The sequence below is a fragment of the Chlorocebus sabaeus genome, chromosome 6 (assembly GCF_047675955.1).
Source record: "Chlorocebus sabaeus isolate Y175 chromosome 6, mChlSab1.0.hap1, whole genome shotgun sequence".
Taxonomy (NCBI): Eukaryota; Metazoa; Chordata; class Mammalia; order Primates; family Cercopithecidae; genus Chlorocebus; species Chlorocebus sabaeus.
Genome location: NC_132909.1, coordinates 8,570,518 through 8,586,639, shown reverse-complemented (window position 1 = coordinate 8,586,639; position 16,122 = coordinate 8,570,518). Strand labels below are relative to the sequence as shown.

General features: G+C 57.2%; 1 protein-coding gene across 1 annotated transcript; it reads right to left on the bottom strand.

Moving 5' to 3' along the window:
• Positions 1–11: 11 nt before the first annotated feature.
• On the bottom strand, positions 12–12,230 carry SLC17A7 (solute carrier family 17 member 7). Its single transcript, XM_007997546.3, has 12 exons — positions 12,016–12,230; positions 7,377–7,629; positions 6,011–6,129; positions 5,612–5,726; positions 5,446–5,533; positions 4,878–4,964; positions 4,644–4,786; positions 3,406–3,555; positions 3,114–3,246; positions 1,941–2,051; positions 1,617–1,744; positions 12–1,414 (listed from the first exon to the last, which is right to left on the bottom strand). The coding sequence occupies exons 1-12, from the start codon at positions 12,075–12,077 to the stop codon at positions 1,121–1,123; spliced, it is 1,683 nt and encodes a 560-aa protein (XP_007995737.1). The 5' UTR covers positions 12,078–12,230; the 3' UTR covers positions 12–1,120.
• Positions 12,231–16,122: the final 3,892 nt, after the last annotated feature.

Here is a 16,122-nt window from a genome sequence, read left to right as displayed (position 1 = left end):
AACTGAGCCTGTACACCAAAGCTTTTATTGGGAGTGGGGCAGGGCAGGATTTACAGTCACAGAGACAGAGACACAAAGACACAACCCTGCACTGGGAAGAAACACCCCCGTCCCCTGCCCCATTCCCTTTCATGGGATTCTGTGACTTCTCTATAGGTTCCCCAAATTCTAAGCTGAAAGAGGGGTGTCTAAGAGGGGAAGGATCCCAGATTTTGAGTCATTAAGCCCCTGAGGGACATGACAAATGGCCACTGAGAAACTGAGGGTAGCTTGAAACCACCCAGGAGAATAAAGTGCGAGGAATCGGGGAGGGGGCATCATGAAACCACCACGCGGGAGTTCAGTGGGTGGTGGCTTCAAACCTTTGAGTTCATGGACTTGAGCAGCCACTATTTAGACCTGAAAACCATGTCAGAAAAAGTGCATGGGGGTGGAGAGGCATATTGTTAAAATTGCGATTTTGGCTGTTTCCCCAGACATTATGCTAAGCTAGGGAGAAGAGGGTCTTGGGAAATTTGGTGCTTTCGCAGAATCTGCTGGTAGGGGAGATGTGAAGTGGGCGAGGAAGGGGGGACTTGAAACCGCCATTTTCCCTCAGAAACGCTGGTGAGAATCAATCCCTGGAATGGCGGGGAGGAGTGATTGGTTAAACCAATCTGGAAGATGCAGAACAGATTTGAAACTTCTAGAGGAGGACCTTGAATTTTTCTGGAAGGAGAGGGGAGCTGAGTGATCTCAAGGGTTATCCTGAGAGTCCCTGGAGATAAAGGAAAGTGAGGGGGGGCGGGGGGTGCCTCAAAACCACGAGAGAGAGTAAGAGGTTGAACTGTCCATTCAAATAAAGCCCTGAAAGGAGAGATTTGAAACCACTGAGGCAGAATGGGTAGAGAGGGAACCTTTAGGGGAATTTGGGTATCCTTGAAACTGTCAGTCTGCAGCTTCACTACCCCTGAGAGGCAATTGGGAAGGAAAGAGGATTTGACAGCACTGGGAACAAGGGAGAGTGCTTCTTAGGCCTGAGGCAGGACAGAGAGGAGCAGGGTTCCTTGACACTGTCACTCAGGCCAGAGATGAGTGGAGTGGAGGTCCTGGAAACTGCCATTCAGTGGGAGGCACATGGTCAGTAGTCCCGGACAGGGGGTGGGGGCCTGGGGGGCTGAAATGTGCTGTGTGTGGCCCCATAGGAGGGAGGTGGTGCAGGGGGTGCCCCCGGGGGCTCAGCCTCATCCTCCATTTCGCTGTCGTCACTGCCAGCCAGCTGGTCATGGCCAACAAATCCACACTTCTCCTCGCTCATCTCCTCAGGCTCTGCCCACGGCTGCTTCTCTCCAGAAGCAAAGACCCCGTAGAAGATGACACCTCCATAGTGCACCAGGGAGGCAATTAGGAACACATACTGCCACTCCTCCCGAGTCTGCAGGGGACAACAGGGCTGAGGTCAAATGGGAGGACAGAGAAACAGAGGCGGAGAGAGGGGGAGGCCTAGAGGAAGGGAGGCAGAGACCCAGAGAGGCTGAAAGGGCAGGAATGGCACCCCAGAGACAGCGCCACCACGTGGTCGGTTAGGTACCAAGCACACACTTGGAGGGCGAGTGAGTCAGGACTGCGGCACCGACCTTGTGCTTAGTCATGGCCCCCACGATGATGGGGCACACCATCCCCGACAGTGTGCCCACGCCGTTGGAGATGCCCATGAGGATGCTGGCGTAGCGCGGGGCTATGTCCAGGTGGTTCACGTTGAACCCTGGCGGAGAGACAAGTCGGAAGACGTCTCACCGGAATCTCACTCGAGTGATTCCCACTGGGACGTTCTCAACCCTCGCGCCTCCCCGCCACTCATGTTCCACCTTTTGGGAGGCTGAGAGGCCCCGTTCCTGAGCCAGGAAGTTCCCTACAGAGCTGACCAGAGTCCCCCCAAGCTGCGGATCCGCGGTTCTCACCAGAGATGGCGAAGCCGCTGAAGCCCACGGCTAGGACCAGGAAGGAGATGGCCACGCCCTTGGAGTGCGAGTAGCCGACCACCAACAGCAGCGTGGCTTCCATGCCGAAGCCTGCGGAGGAGGAGGGGGGCCGCGTCTCCTGAGTGTCGGCCGGAGCGGGGCGCAGGATGCCCCACACCACCCTTCCAGACCTGCTCCAGCCCCAAACCGCCTCTATCCGCCCCAGTCTGGCCACCTCCACACCCAGGCCTCCTCGCGCCTTCCACGCCACCCGCACCCACCCTAACCAGGCACCTACTTCTCCAAGACCCAGCCCTGACCACGCCCACCAACTCCATCGCCCCTCCCGTAGCTCCACCCCTTGGCTAGGCCACGCCCCGAACACGTAGGATCCCTGCTGTGCCCCTTCACATCTTCCCCTCAATCCCCACTCACAAGTTTGTTTCTGTTTTTGTTTTAATTTTTAATTTTTGTTTTAAGAGACAAAGTCTCACGATGTTGCCCAGGCTGGTCTCAAACTCCTGAGCTCAAGTGATCCGCCTGCCTCCGCCTCCCAAAGTGCTGGGATTACAGGTGTGAGCCACCATGCCCTGACTGTTTTTAAATTTTTAATTGTAATTTTAATTTTTCTAGAAACAAAGTCTCGCTCTGTCGCCCAGGCTGGAGTGCTGTGGCGCGATCATAACTCACTGTAGCCTCGCATTTCTGGGCTCCAGCGATCCTCCCTTCTCAGCCTCCCAAGTAGGTGGGACCACAGGCGCGCGCCATCACGCCTAGCAAATCCCACTTGTTAGACAGCAGGCCCCCTAGACCCTGTCTCTCCTGGTGCCCTACTCATAGCGCCTCCTGGTCACCTAGTTCATGTCCTACCACACTCAACTGCCCGCAGGCCTTGTCCTTCCAGGCCCAACTTGGTCTCGCCTCTGCTCTACCCGGGAAGTCTTGCCCACCCTGCCCTTCCACGCGGTGACCCTTGGATGGCCGCGTGACAGCCCCTTTCATCCAGGCCTGCCCTGCCCCGGCTCCGCCCTGTTGGCCACAGCCCTTTGCATAGAAAGGGACTCCTGGGGCAGGCTAGATGGTTTCCGCCTGTAACCACGCCCCATCACCTCTCAATCCCTCTCTGCTCCACCCAGGCTGTCCTAGAGCCGGGCCAGGCCCCGCCCCACTCACCCCCGCAGTTCATCAACTTGCGCACGTTGGTGGTGGACATGATGCGGCGGCTCCTCAGGAAGTCCGCGATCTGGCCGCCGATGGGCACGATGATGGTCATGACCAGGTGGGGCAGAGCGGATACCAGGCCTACCTGCGGGAACAGGTGTATAGGGGAGACAAGGGTTCGGGGCCGCCGGCTCGGCGTCTCTGCCCGGTCGGTGCACCACCAGCTCCTCCCTGCCTCGGGATCCCGGCCAGTTCCCTCCCGCCGATCCCTCCGCGCCCCCCGCCCTCTCCTCCAGGGCTCTACCTTGCTGATCTCGAAGCCGAACACTTCTTCGAAGTAAGCAGGCTGGGAGATGAGCAGCAGGTAGAACGTCCAGCTGCGGCAGAAGTTGGCCACGATGATGGCGTAGACTGGCATAGACGTGAAGAAGCGCCGCCAGGGAGTGCTAAACTTCTGTGGGGGCGAGGGGAGGGTCGCTAAGACAGAGAGCGGGGCTGAGGGTTTCTCCGCGTCCCTTCAGGGACCCCTGTATAGTTCTGCGGAGACCAAAGGATCCCGACCGCACTGAAACTTCTATGGACCCAAAGGCGCGAGCTACACCATGTTGCCGTGAGGACCCAGGGATCCTAGCCTGAAGACGACCCTTGAGTGATGAAGGGGTCCTGGCCCTATAGTAGCCTCTCAGATCCTCAGGTGTCCGGGCCCCTCAGGGACCTGTCTTTTTCCTTTTTTTATTTTTATTTTTACTTTTTGTATTTTGTATTTTGCGTAGAGACGGGTTCTCCCTATGTTGCCCAGGCTGGTCCGGAACTCCCGGGCTCAAGCGATCCTTCAGCCTCCACCCCCCAAGTGTTGGGATTGCAGGCGGAAGCCACTGAGCCTGCCCTAGGAGTCTCTTTTTATGCAAAAATGCCCCCAAAATACAGCCTCAACCCAAGGTCTGAGCAAAACCCCCACATTCTTTTTTTTTTTTTTTTTTTTTTTTGAGACGGAATCTCGCTCTATCGCCCGGGCTGGAGTGCGGTGGCGCGACCTCGGCTCACTGCAAGTTCTGCCTCCCGGTTTCACGCCATTCTCCTGCCTCAGCCTCCCGAGTAGCTGGGAATACAGGCACCCGCCACCATGCCCGGCTAATTTTTTGTCTTTTTAGTAAAGAAGCGGTTTCACCATGTTAGCCAGGATGGTCTCGATCTCCTGACTTCGTGATCCGCCCGCCTCGGGCTCCCAAAGTGCTGGGATTACAGGCGTGAGCCACCGCGCCCGGCCGCAAAATCCCCACATTCTAATCCCTTCTCTGCTAGCTTTAACCATACCCCGTCAGCGATTCTAATCCCGCTCAACTCCCAACCTAACCCTGCCCCCAGCACCTGCGAATCCCGTCCTCCGCGGGTTGCAACCCGCCTCCTAGGTTCTAGCCCCTCTCTTTGCGTTCCAGTCCCGTCTCCTCTAGAGTCTGCAGGAACCCTTCCTGATCTACACGCTGTGCAGGTTTGTGGCCTGCTATCTCTCCCCGCCCCTTCCCCGAAGACTTGGGCCCGGACCGTGAGGGGGTTCATGAGTTTCGCGCTCTCTCCGATGGCATCCTCGATGTACTTGCGCTCCTCCTCCGAGATGCTGGGATGCAGCGCGGGGGACTCGTAGGACACGAGCAGCCAGAACAGGTACCAGAAGATCCCGAAGCTGCCTGGGGGGGTCAGGAGGGGGATGGGAGCGGGGTGAGGACCGGCCCCGCTCTGCCCCAGCGCCACCCGGAACCAGGCATCCGGGTCCCTCACCGTAGACGTAGAAAACAGAGCTCCATCCTGAGTACTGCACAAGGACCCCGGCGAGGGGCATCGCGACCACCGCCCCAGCATAGGAACCTAAAGGGGAGGATGAGGGGGAGAGAACAGGCCTATCTTCCCTCAGATCAAGGAGTGCGGACCCCCACCACCCCCACCTTTCCAGACACAGAATTACAGGCCACAGCCCCTCCTCCCTCAGACCCAGGAATCCAGGCCGAGCCCCTCCTCCCTTGGACACAGGAGTTCATGCCCCCAGCCCCTCTTCCCCCAGACCCAGGAGTCCAGGCCACCAGCCCCTCCTCCCCCAGACCCAGGAGTCCAGGCCTTCAGCTCCTCCTCCCTCAGACCCAGGAGTCTAGGCCCCCAGCCCATCCTCCCTCAGACCTGGGAGTCAAGATCCAGTCTCCTCCTCCTTCAGACACAGGAGTTCAGCCCCGCCTACTCCCTCCTCCCTGAGGCCCAGGGGTCCAGGCCCAGTCCCTCCCCACTCAGATCCAACAGTCCAGGCCCCAACCCCTCCTCCCTCAGATGCAGGAGTAAGGATCCCCCGTCCTCTCACCGCAAAAGGCTGTCGTCGCCAGGCGACTCCGTTCTAAGGGTGGGGCCCATTTGCTCCAGATCCCATGGCAGGCGGGGTATGTGACGCCCTAAAGAGGAAAAAACCAAGATCATTGAGAAGACGTGGGGCCCGAGCGAGGGCAGGGTCGTATCAGGTGGGGATTTACCTCTACCAACCCCTGCAGGATCCTCACGAAGATGACACAGCCATAGTGGACGCGGGCAGCCGAGGGTATCAGCATGTTTAGAGTGGATGTTGCCACAATAGCAAAGCCGAAAACCCTGATGGGAAGGGTCAGAGAAAAGGATCCAAGCTATCCAGCCATGCCCGGGATTCTGCCTTTCCCGCGCACAGCAAGCTAGGCCCAGTGGTCCCCAGGACCCCAGGTCCCACCACCTCTCTGACTTCCACCTTCCTCAATCGCAAGCCCCACCTTTCTCTAAGACCCACCCCCAAATCCAGGCCCCGCCCACTTCCCAGAGGCAGCCCCAAATTCAAGACCACGCCCTCTAACTCCACCCACACAACTATAGTTACCGCCCACTTTGAGACCCCACCACCGTACCTGTTGGCTGCAAATTTTTGGCAGATAAATCCTCCCGGAATCTGAGTGACAATATAGCCCCAGAAAAAGGAGCCATGTATGAGGCCGACAGTCTCTGGATCCCAGCTGAACTGGGCTTTCTGGGGGCCAAAACGTACATTAAATCAGCCGCCCTGCCCCAAGCTCTGCCGCTCCACCAATCAGCACCCACAGACTTAGCGCCTCGACCTATCAGCAACAAGGAACCCCTCCCACCTCCAAACGCCTGCCAATCAAAGCTCACACTATCTTTCTGTCAGTTAAAGTCTATGAACTCCGCTCTTCCACGTTGCTAGGGCCTATGCTGCCTTAACAACGGGGTCCATCACCACCTAGAAGCCTTGTTTTGCCTGCTTCCTTGCCTCCGTGAAAGCCTAGGGGCCCATATATGATGATGACTCTCTCCACTTCTATCCAACTTATGAGCGTTTGCGGAGTGACCTGCACAGGGTCCAGGCAGGGACACGAAGCAGCTAAGGCGGCGGACCAGATTGGAAGGGAGCAAGGGGAGGAGCTTCAGGTAGGACAAAGGCACAAGTCAGGACTCTTTTCTGATGCAGAGGCAAGGCCTATGCTGAAATTAAAATAGGAGAAAGGACAGGGCGCGGTGGCTCACGCCTGTACTCCCACGGCTGGGAGGCCGAGGTAGGAGGATCGCTTGAGCCCAGGAGTTCGAGACCAGCCTGGGCAACATAGTGACACCTTGTCTCTACAAAGATAAAAATAAAAATGTTAGCTGGGTATGCTGGCGCGCTTACTGCTCAGAAGGCTGAGGCAGGAGAGTCTTTTGAGCCCAGGAGTTCGAGGCTGCAGTGATGGTGCCACTGCACTCCAGCTTGGGCGACAGAGTAATGGCTCCACTGCCCCGTAGCCTGGGAGACCCTGTGGGTCTTCAGACAAGGGACAGAACACATGGAGTGGGACGTAGGCAGTGGCTTCAAAAAAGGATCAAATTAAGGGAGGAACCTGGGATGGGACTGAGATTAAATAGATGTGACCCGGGAACATGAGTTTGGGGTACGGGTGTGAGCAAAATTGCTAGTAGGTCCAAAATGGGGCAGGGGCAACCCCTAGGGAACCTGATGTTGGGGCGGACTCTGTGTTTTTCAATCAAGCCCCTGGAAATAAGGGCGGGACTTCATTTAGATCAGGACGGGGCTTAGGAAACGGAGGCGGCCCCTAAGGCGAGGTCAGAACCAAGGGGCACACGGATTGAGCGGAGCTATTCCGGCAGCGTTTCGGAAGGGGCGTGGCCTGGACGTCTGGTGGGTGAGTGTGACGTCATGGGGGCGTAGGCGGAGCTCGGTGAGCAGGGCGGGGCTCTGCAAGGGCTCAGGCCTTGAGCTACCTGCACCACCACGTGGCCCCCGCGGTGGGTCGTGCTGTTATTGACCATGGAGACGATGGCCACGCCCAGGTTGCAGCGGATGCCAAAGCTGATACAGAAGCCCAGACCACTCATGATGGCGATAATGTAGCGGCGAGGGAGGCCGAAGCAGGTGCAGTCCACCACCGGCGGGTCCCGGGTCTGCGTAGTCACCGGGCGCCCATCCGCACTCAGCTCCAGCGTCTCCGCGCCTTCCTGCCGCTTCTCCAGAAGGCTGCGGGACAGCAAGAGCCAGAGACTCGGAAGTCCAGGCCCCCAGCCCCCTCAGCCCCAAGACACAGGATGCAGGGCAAAACCTGCTTTTCAAGATCCAGAATTCTAAGCCTGCACCTCCTCCTTCACCAACAGTACAGGTCCCTGGCTCCCTTGGCCCCCCGGGATCCAGAAATCCTCCATCTCCCTCAGACCAGGAATTCAGGCCCCCAACCCCCTCTTTCTTCACACTGAGGGTCTTCAGTCCCCTCTCCCAGCTGTGCCAAATCCTTCAACTCGGGAGATTTAGACCCCAGACAACCCTTTGGGATTCAAGAGCCCGTGCCCCCACTCCAAGGCCCAAAGACTCTCCAGCCGCCTCTCCCGGATAAGAGTCTATTCGAGGAAGCAAAAGGTGCTAAGGAGATGCTTCAGCAAAGGTGTCAAAAGAACAGATGCTTCTCAACCACGTCTGCTAGGGGGTGGGGAGATGTCCAGGACCCTGGGAATCCAGCAGCCCATCCCGGGCATCCCTAGGGAACCTTGAGCCCAGGCTGTCAGCCTAGGGGGTAGGGAGGGGAGTGGCGGGTGGTGTCCTGGCAGGGGACAGATGGCCCTGGTAGGGGGATTGGCTCATTCCCCAGCGTGACTCTCGCCCCCGCCCGTTCTGGATCCAGAATCAAGTCTGTGATGACGAAGAGGGTATTTGGAGGGCTGCCTCAAACCCAGGGAGAGGCTGCAGAAAGAGAGAGGTGCCTTCAGACAGGTGTAGAAAGACCCAAAAAGAGGGTGACAGAGATGAGGGGAGTTGTACAGAGGCCCAGAGAGAGGGGGTGACAGAGAGAAGAAGGGAGAGAGATCCAGAGAAAGGGTAACAGAGATCTAGAGATGAGGAGACAGAAACCCAGAGAGATGGAGAGAGTAACAAGGGAGCAGAGACCCACAGACATAGGGGGACAGAGACCCAGAGAGAGAGAGGGACAGAGACCCAGAGAGAGAGGGGAACAGAGACCCAGAGAGAGAGGGGGACAGAGACCCAGAGAGAGAGAGGGACAGAGACCCAGAGAGAGGGGGACAGAGACCCACAGAAAGGGGGACAGAGACCCAGAGACAGGGGGGGACAGAGACCCAGAGACAGAGGAGGACAGAGACCCAGAGACAGAGAGGGACAGAGACCCAGAAAGAAAGGGAGATAGAGACCCAGAGAGAGAGAGGAACAGAGACCCAGATAGAGAGGGAGACAAAGACCCAGACAGAGGGGGAGAGAGACCCAGAAATAGGGAGGCAGAGACCCAGAGAGGGAGGAGGTGGAAACCTAGAGAGGGAAGCAGACAGAGTCCCAAAGAGAGGCAGGGACAGAAACCCAGGAGATAGGACATAGATGCAGAGAGAAGAGAACAGAGATCCAGAATGCAAGAGAAAGATGGAGAGTCTGGGAGACAGAGGATAGGCAGGCTGGGGACGTGATTTGTGAGGTGCGGCCCTTCTCTGAGGTGGGTAGGCAGCCAGGGGATCGGGCTGGATCCCAGGAAGGGGCTGGAACAGATGGAGGCGAGGGAGACTGGGACGGGGGAGGAAGGAACAGCCAGACGGTCCAGGGGGAGGGAGGTGGAAGAGCTGCGAGAACACAGCAACCCCTCCCCATCCTAGAACTTAAGGAGGTGGGGAGGGGCAGTTAAGAAACAGGGGTGGGAGAAGCCGGGGAGTGGACAGAACCCAGAAGGAGTAGGAATGAGACCACAAGAGGAAGAAGACAGACAGCCAGAGATAGGGGGGATTGAAGCCACTAGGATGAATAGTATAGGATGGCAGGAACTCCCCCCACCCATCAGAACACGTCACCCAATGAGATTAGACTTTGACCCAGGTTGACATCAGATGATATTTGACCCTGAAACTCAAGATGTGATTGCAGCCCCTGAAATGTGAGATTCCTGGTTAATATGAGGAGATGTCAGATCTCTAATCAAGGCTGTCTAAACAGGGGGTCTCAGTATCCCACATCTATAAAATGAGGGCAAGGGCAAAAATGCAAGAGAATGCAAGAGGGAACTTCAAGGTGATATCAATCATTTTAGAGCAAGAGGACCAAGGATACAGAGATGAAGGTGTCCCTGATGCTTTGCAGGGGACAAGGACAGAGAGGGGAGACCCTAGATGGAAACCCCCTCCCTTCCCTGGATGCCCCAAACTCAGGCCTGGGGGCTTGGCAATGAGGAAAAGCAACACTTAGGAGGCCATTACCCCAAATCGAGATATCTCAACTTCTCTCTCTCTCTCTCTGTTTCTCTCAGGATCTCTGTCCACTCCCCTACGTCTGTGTCTCCTTATGTCCCTCTGCCCTCTCTTCTTTTCCCATTGTACAACTAAGGAAACTGAGGCTCGGGGAGCTGAAGTAGCACTCCAAGATCACAGACAAGAACAGCAATGGGACCTGATCCCTTAATGGCCCTCGGCATCCCCCTGCCCAAGACCTGGCTCTCAGAAAGGAGGCACCTTGGGTTCTCTTCTCTCCAGCATCCCGTTTCCCCATGTCCTTGTCCCAAGTTGCCCTGGGTGCAAGGAAGCTCCCCACCAGCTGTGGCATCACTCATCTCAAGGAAGATCTCTGTTCTAGGCTTGGGAGGGAGACCGACTCGGGTTCAAATCATGGAGCTTGTACTCATTCACTGATCCTCCCAACCCCAGAAAGGAGCCTCAGTTTCCCCATCTTTGTCTAGAGGATTAAATGGGATCAACGAATTGTCTCTAATATGGGGTATTCCGCTCTCCCTCCAACCATCAGAGCAAACCCCAGGCATTGGAAGCAAATGCTCTTCTCTGCACAAACTCCCTGCTGATGGTCCTGGCCAGAGCTCGGGGGTCTCTGGGGACCCAAGAGGTAACTCAGAGAGGTGAGAGTCAGGAGAGATTGACTGTGAGAAACCCAAGCACAGTTGAGAAACAGGCAGAGACTGAGGGAGGGGGCCTGAGGTACACATCTCTCCCGCTGCTACCCCCCAGCCCCCTCCACCAGCACGTCTCTTTCTCTCTCTCTCATTCTCCTGACTTCACACTGATGTATTTTGAGAAACTCGTGAAAGGAGGCGAGAAAAACGGTGGGGAGGGGCTGGAAAATTGGAAAAAGAAGGGGTGAGGTTATCTCAGCTTCCCCTCCACCGCCAACCTCCGTCACTGCGCCATCCTCCTGCCCCCCCCCCACTTCTGTCCAGCCTTATTCTTGTCTCTCATGTTACTAGAGGGTGGGGTAACTTTGGAGTTAAGAGGTGATCTGCAGCAAGCGAGACTGATGTTAGACTTCGCAAAGTACCCCATGGCCTAGTGAGGTGGACTGAAGCTCAGTGAAAGACAGGGTCAGGGCTGTGGGCCAAGGGGACAGGGCCTGAGGGCATGGCGGCAGGGGCATGGTGCTGATGAGGCCATCTCCTTCGTGCACTGTGGCCAGATATATTTTTAGGCTTTTCCGCAGCTGAGTAATTTATCTGATTTAGAGCCAAAGCTGGAGTTGAGGGTGAGAGCTTGTGGGGAGGTGTCCAGGTTATCCTGAGGGACACTCGGGTCACTGGGGTCATCAACCTGGTTGGGAGGGAGTCCCTCTCAACCCCAGCCTATATCCTTTGGGAAGGCTGTTCTTCCCCAGGAGCTGAAATTTTTGGCCTCTAACTCCTTTCTCTCCCAGGGACCCAGGGTGCTCTGACTTCTTCCATCCAGCTTAACCCCCTCAAGGACAGCGGGCTATGAGCCCCAATCCGCTTTAGCTGCAGATTAAACTCCATGCCAGACAGAAACGGAAAGAGACACAGAGAGATGGAGAGACCCATGGTGGAAGAATTAAAACCCAGAGACGGGGACAGGGATCCAGAGAAGTGGGGACCAGAGATTCAGGGAAGAGGAGAGACCCAGAGAGAGGGGGACAGAGACTCCGAGTCAGGGGTTGTTAGAGATCCAGTGAAAGTAATGGCCAGAGAACCAGAGAGAGGGGCGCAGAGATGCAAAGAAGCGGAGGCAGAGATCTAGGGAGAAGGAGAGGCCCAGAGAGAAGGGAGTGGAGATCTAGAAAAAGAGGGAGACGGAGACCCAGAGAGAAAGGAGGCAGAGACATCCAGAAAGAGACGGGGACAGAGACCCAGAAGCGGTGGGGGAGGGAGCCAGAGACCCGGGAGAGAGGGATTTACAGCACCAGAGAAAGAGTGGAGCAGGGTGGGGTGCAGAAAAATGAACAGGATAATGGACAAGGCTCGATCAGGGAGAACGGCGCCGTCGGAGCCCACGGGGGAAAACTGGACAGATGGGTGGACCCCCATGCCGGGGTATCGCCCGTTCATCTGTCAGTCTGCGCCCAGGTGGGAATTAGCATCCTCCTCGGATCCTCCCACTCTTCTCCTCCCGGGACCCCTGCCAGGCTCACCGGTGCAGCTTCCCGAGAGCACGACCCGCTAGCTTCCGAAACTCCTCCTGGCGGAACTCCATGGTGGCGGCTCCCGCCGCGGGTCACCCCGCCGGTTCCCCCCCGCCGATCCCCCCGCCCGCGGGCCCGGGCGGCCGCGTCCGGGTTCCCGGGGTCCGCCCCGGCCCGGCCGGCCCCGCAGCTCCGCTCGGGGGGAAGGAGGCTGCGAGTGCAGGCGGCCCGGGGGCTGTCACAGGACTCAGCGCCGGGGGCGGGGCGCGGGAGGCCCCGCCCCAGCCCCACCAGGCCCCTCCCCTCGTCTGCCAGACCCGCCCCCTCTCGCAGCCTTTTCATCCTCGTCCTGTTTCCTTCTGAGCCTTCTAAGACCACGCCTCTGGGTTCTGAACTCACACCTCCGAGTTCACGCCCCCCAATTCTGTTCCTTCCCCAAGCTACCCCCCCATCCCCGTTCCATCCCCCTGGCTCCTACCCAGATTTTCTCTCCTCTCCTGAGTTCTCATCCCCATCATTTCTCTCCCCCACTTCTGTTCCCCCTAATTTCGTCCCTTACAATCCTGTCTTCTCTGACTTTCCTTCTGCGTTCACCCTCCAGTTCCTTCACCCCTGGACTCCCTCCCCGCCCCCACCCCCCAATTCCATCCCCATCCCACCTCGTCCCCAGTTCCAATAGTCTCATCCCAGGGAGTTCTTTCTTTTCTCATTCAAGGCAAATTCTTTCCCCTCAAGTCCAACGCCTACTTCGATCCATCCGTCGTCCCCTTCTAGTCCCTTTCGCCACCTGGGTTCTTCACCCTTGAGCTCCATCTCCTCCTGAGTTTCCATCTTTCCCCTTTGAATCCCACACTCCTCCAACTCTATTCTCCCTCTGGCGCCTCTCTCCTCCCTGTTGCTTCTCTCGATGAGTTTCATTCCCTAACCCCGATTTTCTTCCCTCTGGCTTCCGTCCCCCACAGTTATATTTCACACACCCCACCAGTGCCAACTGCGACCCCATAGTCTCCCCATTGTGTTATTTCCCCGCTCCTCTGGGATCTATCCGCGCTCTGAGTTCTTCCCTAGCTCCGGGAGATCCATTCCGCTATTTGAGTTCTGTCTCCACCCACTGGAGATCTGTCCCCGCCCCCTAAATTGTGATCCGCGCCCCCTGGCATCCTCACCCGCCCTCTGAATTTGTCTACTCCCCTAGGATCTGTCGCTGACCTGAGTTCTGCCTCCACCCTCTGAGTTCTCTCTCCATTCTTGGAGTTGTGTCCCCTCCTCCTAGGATCTGTCCCTGGGATCTGTCCCCGCCCTCAGTCCTGTCCTTGCCCCCTGGAATCTGTTCGTGCTATCTGAGTTCTACCCCTTCCCCACTGGATCTTTCTCTGCCCCCTGGAATCTGTCCCCACCCACCGAGTTCTGGACTCCGTCCCTGGGATCTGTCCCCGCCCGCCCAGTTCTCCCCGCCCCCTGGATCTGTCCCTACCCTCCCTGCCCTCGTCCCATGGGATATGTCCCCGTCCCCCGACTGCTGACCCTCGCCACTAGGATCTGTCCTCGACCTCCCAGTCCTGTCCCCGCCCCCGGAATCTGACCCCGCCCACCAAGCTCTGGCCTCCGCCCCTGGGATCTGTCCCCGCCCTACCAGTCCTGCCCCCGCCCCATGGGATCTGTCCCCGCCCTCCGACTTCCGACCCTGTGATCCGTCCCTGCTCTCCCAGTCCTGCCCACACCCCCAGGAATCTGTCCCCGCCCACCGAACTCTGTCTCCACTCCTGAATTCCAGCCCCACCCCGCTGGGTAGAGCCCCGCCCTTCCCTGTCCTGGGCCCGCAGACAGGGTCCCGCCCCGCTCCTGTCCTCAGACCAGCCCATCTCCCGGCGCTGAGTCCACCTCCAGATCCAGGTCCCAGGAGGGTGATCCTTTCCCTACTACCTCCCCGCGTCGGGCCGCAAATGCATTTGGAATTAAATTTTCATGATGCGGCCCGCGGTGGGGTGGGAGGAGCAGACGGCGCGGCGGGCGGGGGCCAAGGACGGGGTGGCCGGGAAGCCACTGACCGCCGCAGCCTCTCGCTTCCAGCCTTGACTGGCTGGGTCTCTGGGTCTCACAGTTTTGAGAAACCCCTGGGACCCCAGAACGGAGGACGCTGCGGGTCTGAGGCAGAAGGGAGGTAGGAACCAGGACTCGTGGGGTGAAGTACCAGCGCGGGAGCCGCTCACACGCGCCACCCAGTGGCTGCAGAGTTCCCGGCCGGGGTGCGGAGGCGGTGGTTGCGGCTCGGGGCCAGGTGTGAGGGTGGAGCAGATGGTGAAGAGGAGGGAGTGGGAAGCGGGCCCCGCCGCTGCCAAAACCTGGGGCTTTGCCGAAACCATCGCCATGGAAACCAAGGAAGGAGGAAAGGACCCAGCCCCACACTTTTTCAAGACCTGGGAATGAGTTACTTGGCCTCTTCCAGCGGCTCACTGTCCCAACTACAAGTCCCAGCGGCCTCTGAGCCTCAGCGCTCGCTTGAGAAGGGCCGCGCACTCCGAGGGCCGCTGGGAGATGTAGTCCTCGGAGACGATGGGCAGGGATACGTTGCGCCCTCTGGTGGACACGGTGCCCACATTCGCTCCTCCGTTCCCGCGGCCGGCAAGACCCTACCTGAAGTCACTCCCACCCTGACGTCTTCCCCATCTTTTCTCCCCCTCCCTCCCAATTCACCCATTGCAGACACATTGTGCTTGCCTGCCTGCCGTTTCCTTCCTTCCTTCCTTTTTCTTCTTTTTTCTTTCATTCTTTCTTCCTTCTTTCCTTCCTGTCCTTCCTTCCTTTTTCTTTTTTCTTTCATTCTTTCCTTCTTTCCTTCCTCTCCTTCCTTCCTTTTTCTTTCTCTATCTTCCTTCCTTTCCTTTCCCCTTCCTTTCTTCCTTTCTTTTTCTTTCTTTCTCTTTTTCTTTCATTCTTTCTTCCTTCTTTCCTTCCTTCCTCCTTTCCTTCCTCCCTTCCTTCCTTTTTGAGACAGGGTCTCACTCTGTCGCCCAGAGGCAGCTCACTGCAGTCTCAACCTCCCTGGGCTCTCACCTCAGCCTCCCGAGTAGCTGGGGGACCACAGGTGTGCACCACCATGCCCCACTAACTCACATTGTGCTTTGAGCATTTACCACTGAAGTTCCTCCATCTACTTATGATCCTAGGATTCACTAAAGAAGAGGAGGGTCTAGACAATCACTTTTTCTTTTTTTTTTTTTTTTTGAGATGGAGTTTCATTCTTGTTGCCCAGGCTGGAGTGCAATGGCGCTATCTCAGCTCACAGCAACCTCTGCCTCCCGGGTTCAAGCAATTCTCCTGCCTCAGCCTCCCGAGTACCTGGGATTATAGGTGCCTGCCACCACACCCGGCTAATTTTGCATTTTTAGTAGAGAGAGGGTTTCTCCATGTTGGTCAGGCTGGTCTCAAACTCCCGACCTCAGGTGATCCGCCCTCCTCGGCCTCCGAAAGTGCTAGGACTACAGGTGTGAGCCACTGAGCCCAACCTCAACAATCACTTATTAACTCAAGAAATATTTATCAAGGTGGGGCACTCCTGTAATCCCAGCACTTTGAGAGGCAGAGGAGGGCCGATCGCTTGAGCTCAAGAGTCCGAGACCAGTCCAGGCAACAGAGGGAGATCCCATCTCTATAAAAAATATTTAAAAATTAGCTGGGCATGGTGGCGCCTGTAGTCACAGGTACTTGGAAGATTGAGGCACAACAATCACTTGAACTTGGGAGGTTGCCGAGTGAGTCAAGATTGCACCACTGCACTCCAGCGTAGGCCTAAGAGCCAGAGTCTGTCAAAAAAAAAAGAAAAAAGAAAAAAAAAGAGAAAGAAAGAAAGAGAGAGAGAAGGAAGGAAGGAAGAGAAGGAGGGAGGGAGGGAGGGAAGGAAGGAGGAAGAAAGAAAAAAAGAAAGAAGAAAGAAAGAAATAAAGGAAGGAAGGAGAGAGGAAGGAAGGATAAAGAAGAAAGAAGGCTGGGTGCAGTGGCTCATGCCTGTAATCCCAGCACTTCAGGAGGCCGAGGTGGGCGGATCACGAGGTCAGGAGATCCAGACCATCCTGGCTAACACGGTGAAACCCCGTCTCTACTAAAAACACAAAAAAA

What these genes read in the sequence shown, in the direction of transcription:
- SLC17A7 (XM_007997546.3), bottom strand. Translation starts at nt 12,077, where the DNA reads ATGGAGTTCCGCCAGGAGGAGTTTCGGAAGCTAGCGGGTCGTGCTCTC. An exon ending in GCTCTCGGGAAGCTGCACCG is followed by an intron (nt 7,630 to 12,015) that starts GTGAGCCTGGCA and finishes GCTGTCCCGCAG; the next exon opens with CCTTCTGGAGAAGCGGCAGG. An exon ending in TCCTGCAGGGGTTGGTAGAG is followed by an intron (nt 5,534 to 5,611) that starts GTAAATCCCCAC and finishes TTTCCTCTTTAG; the next exon opens with GGCGTCACATACCCCGCCTG.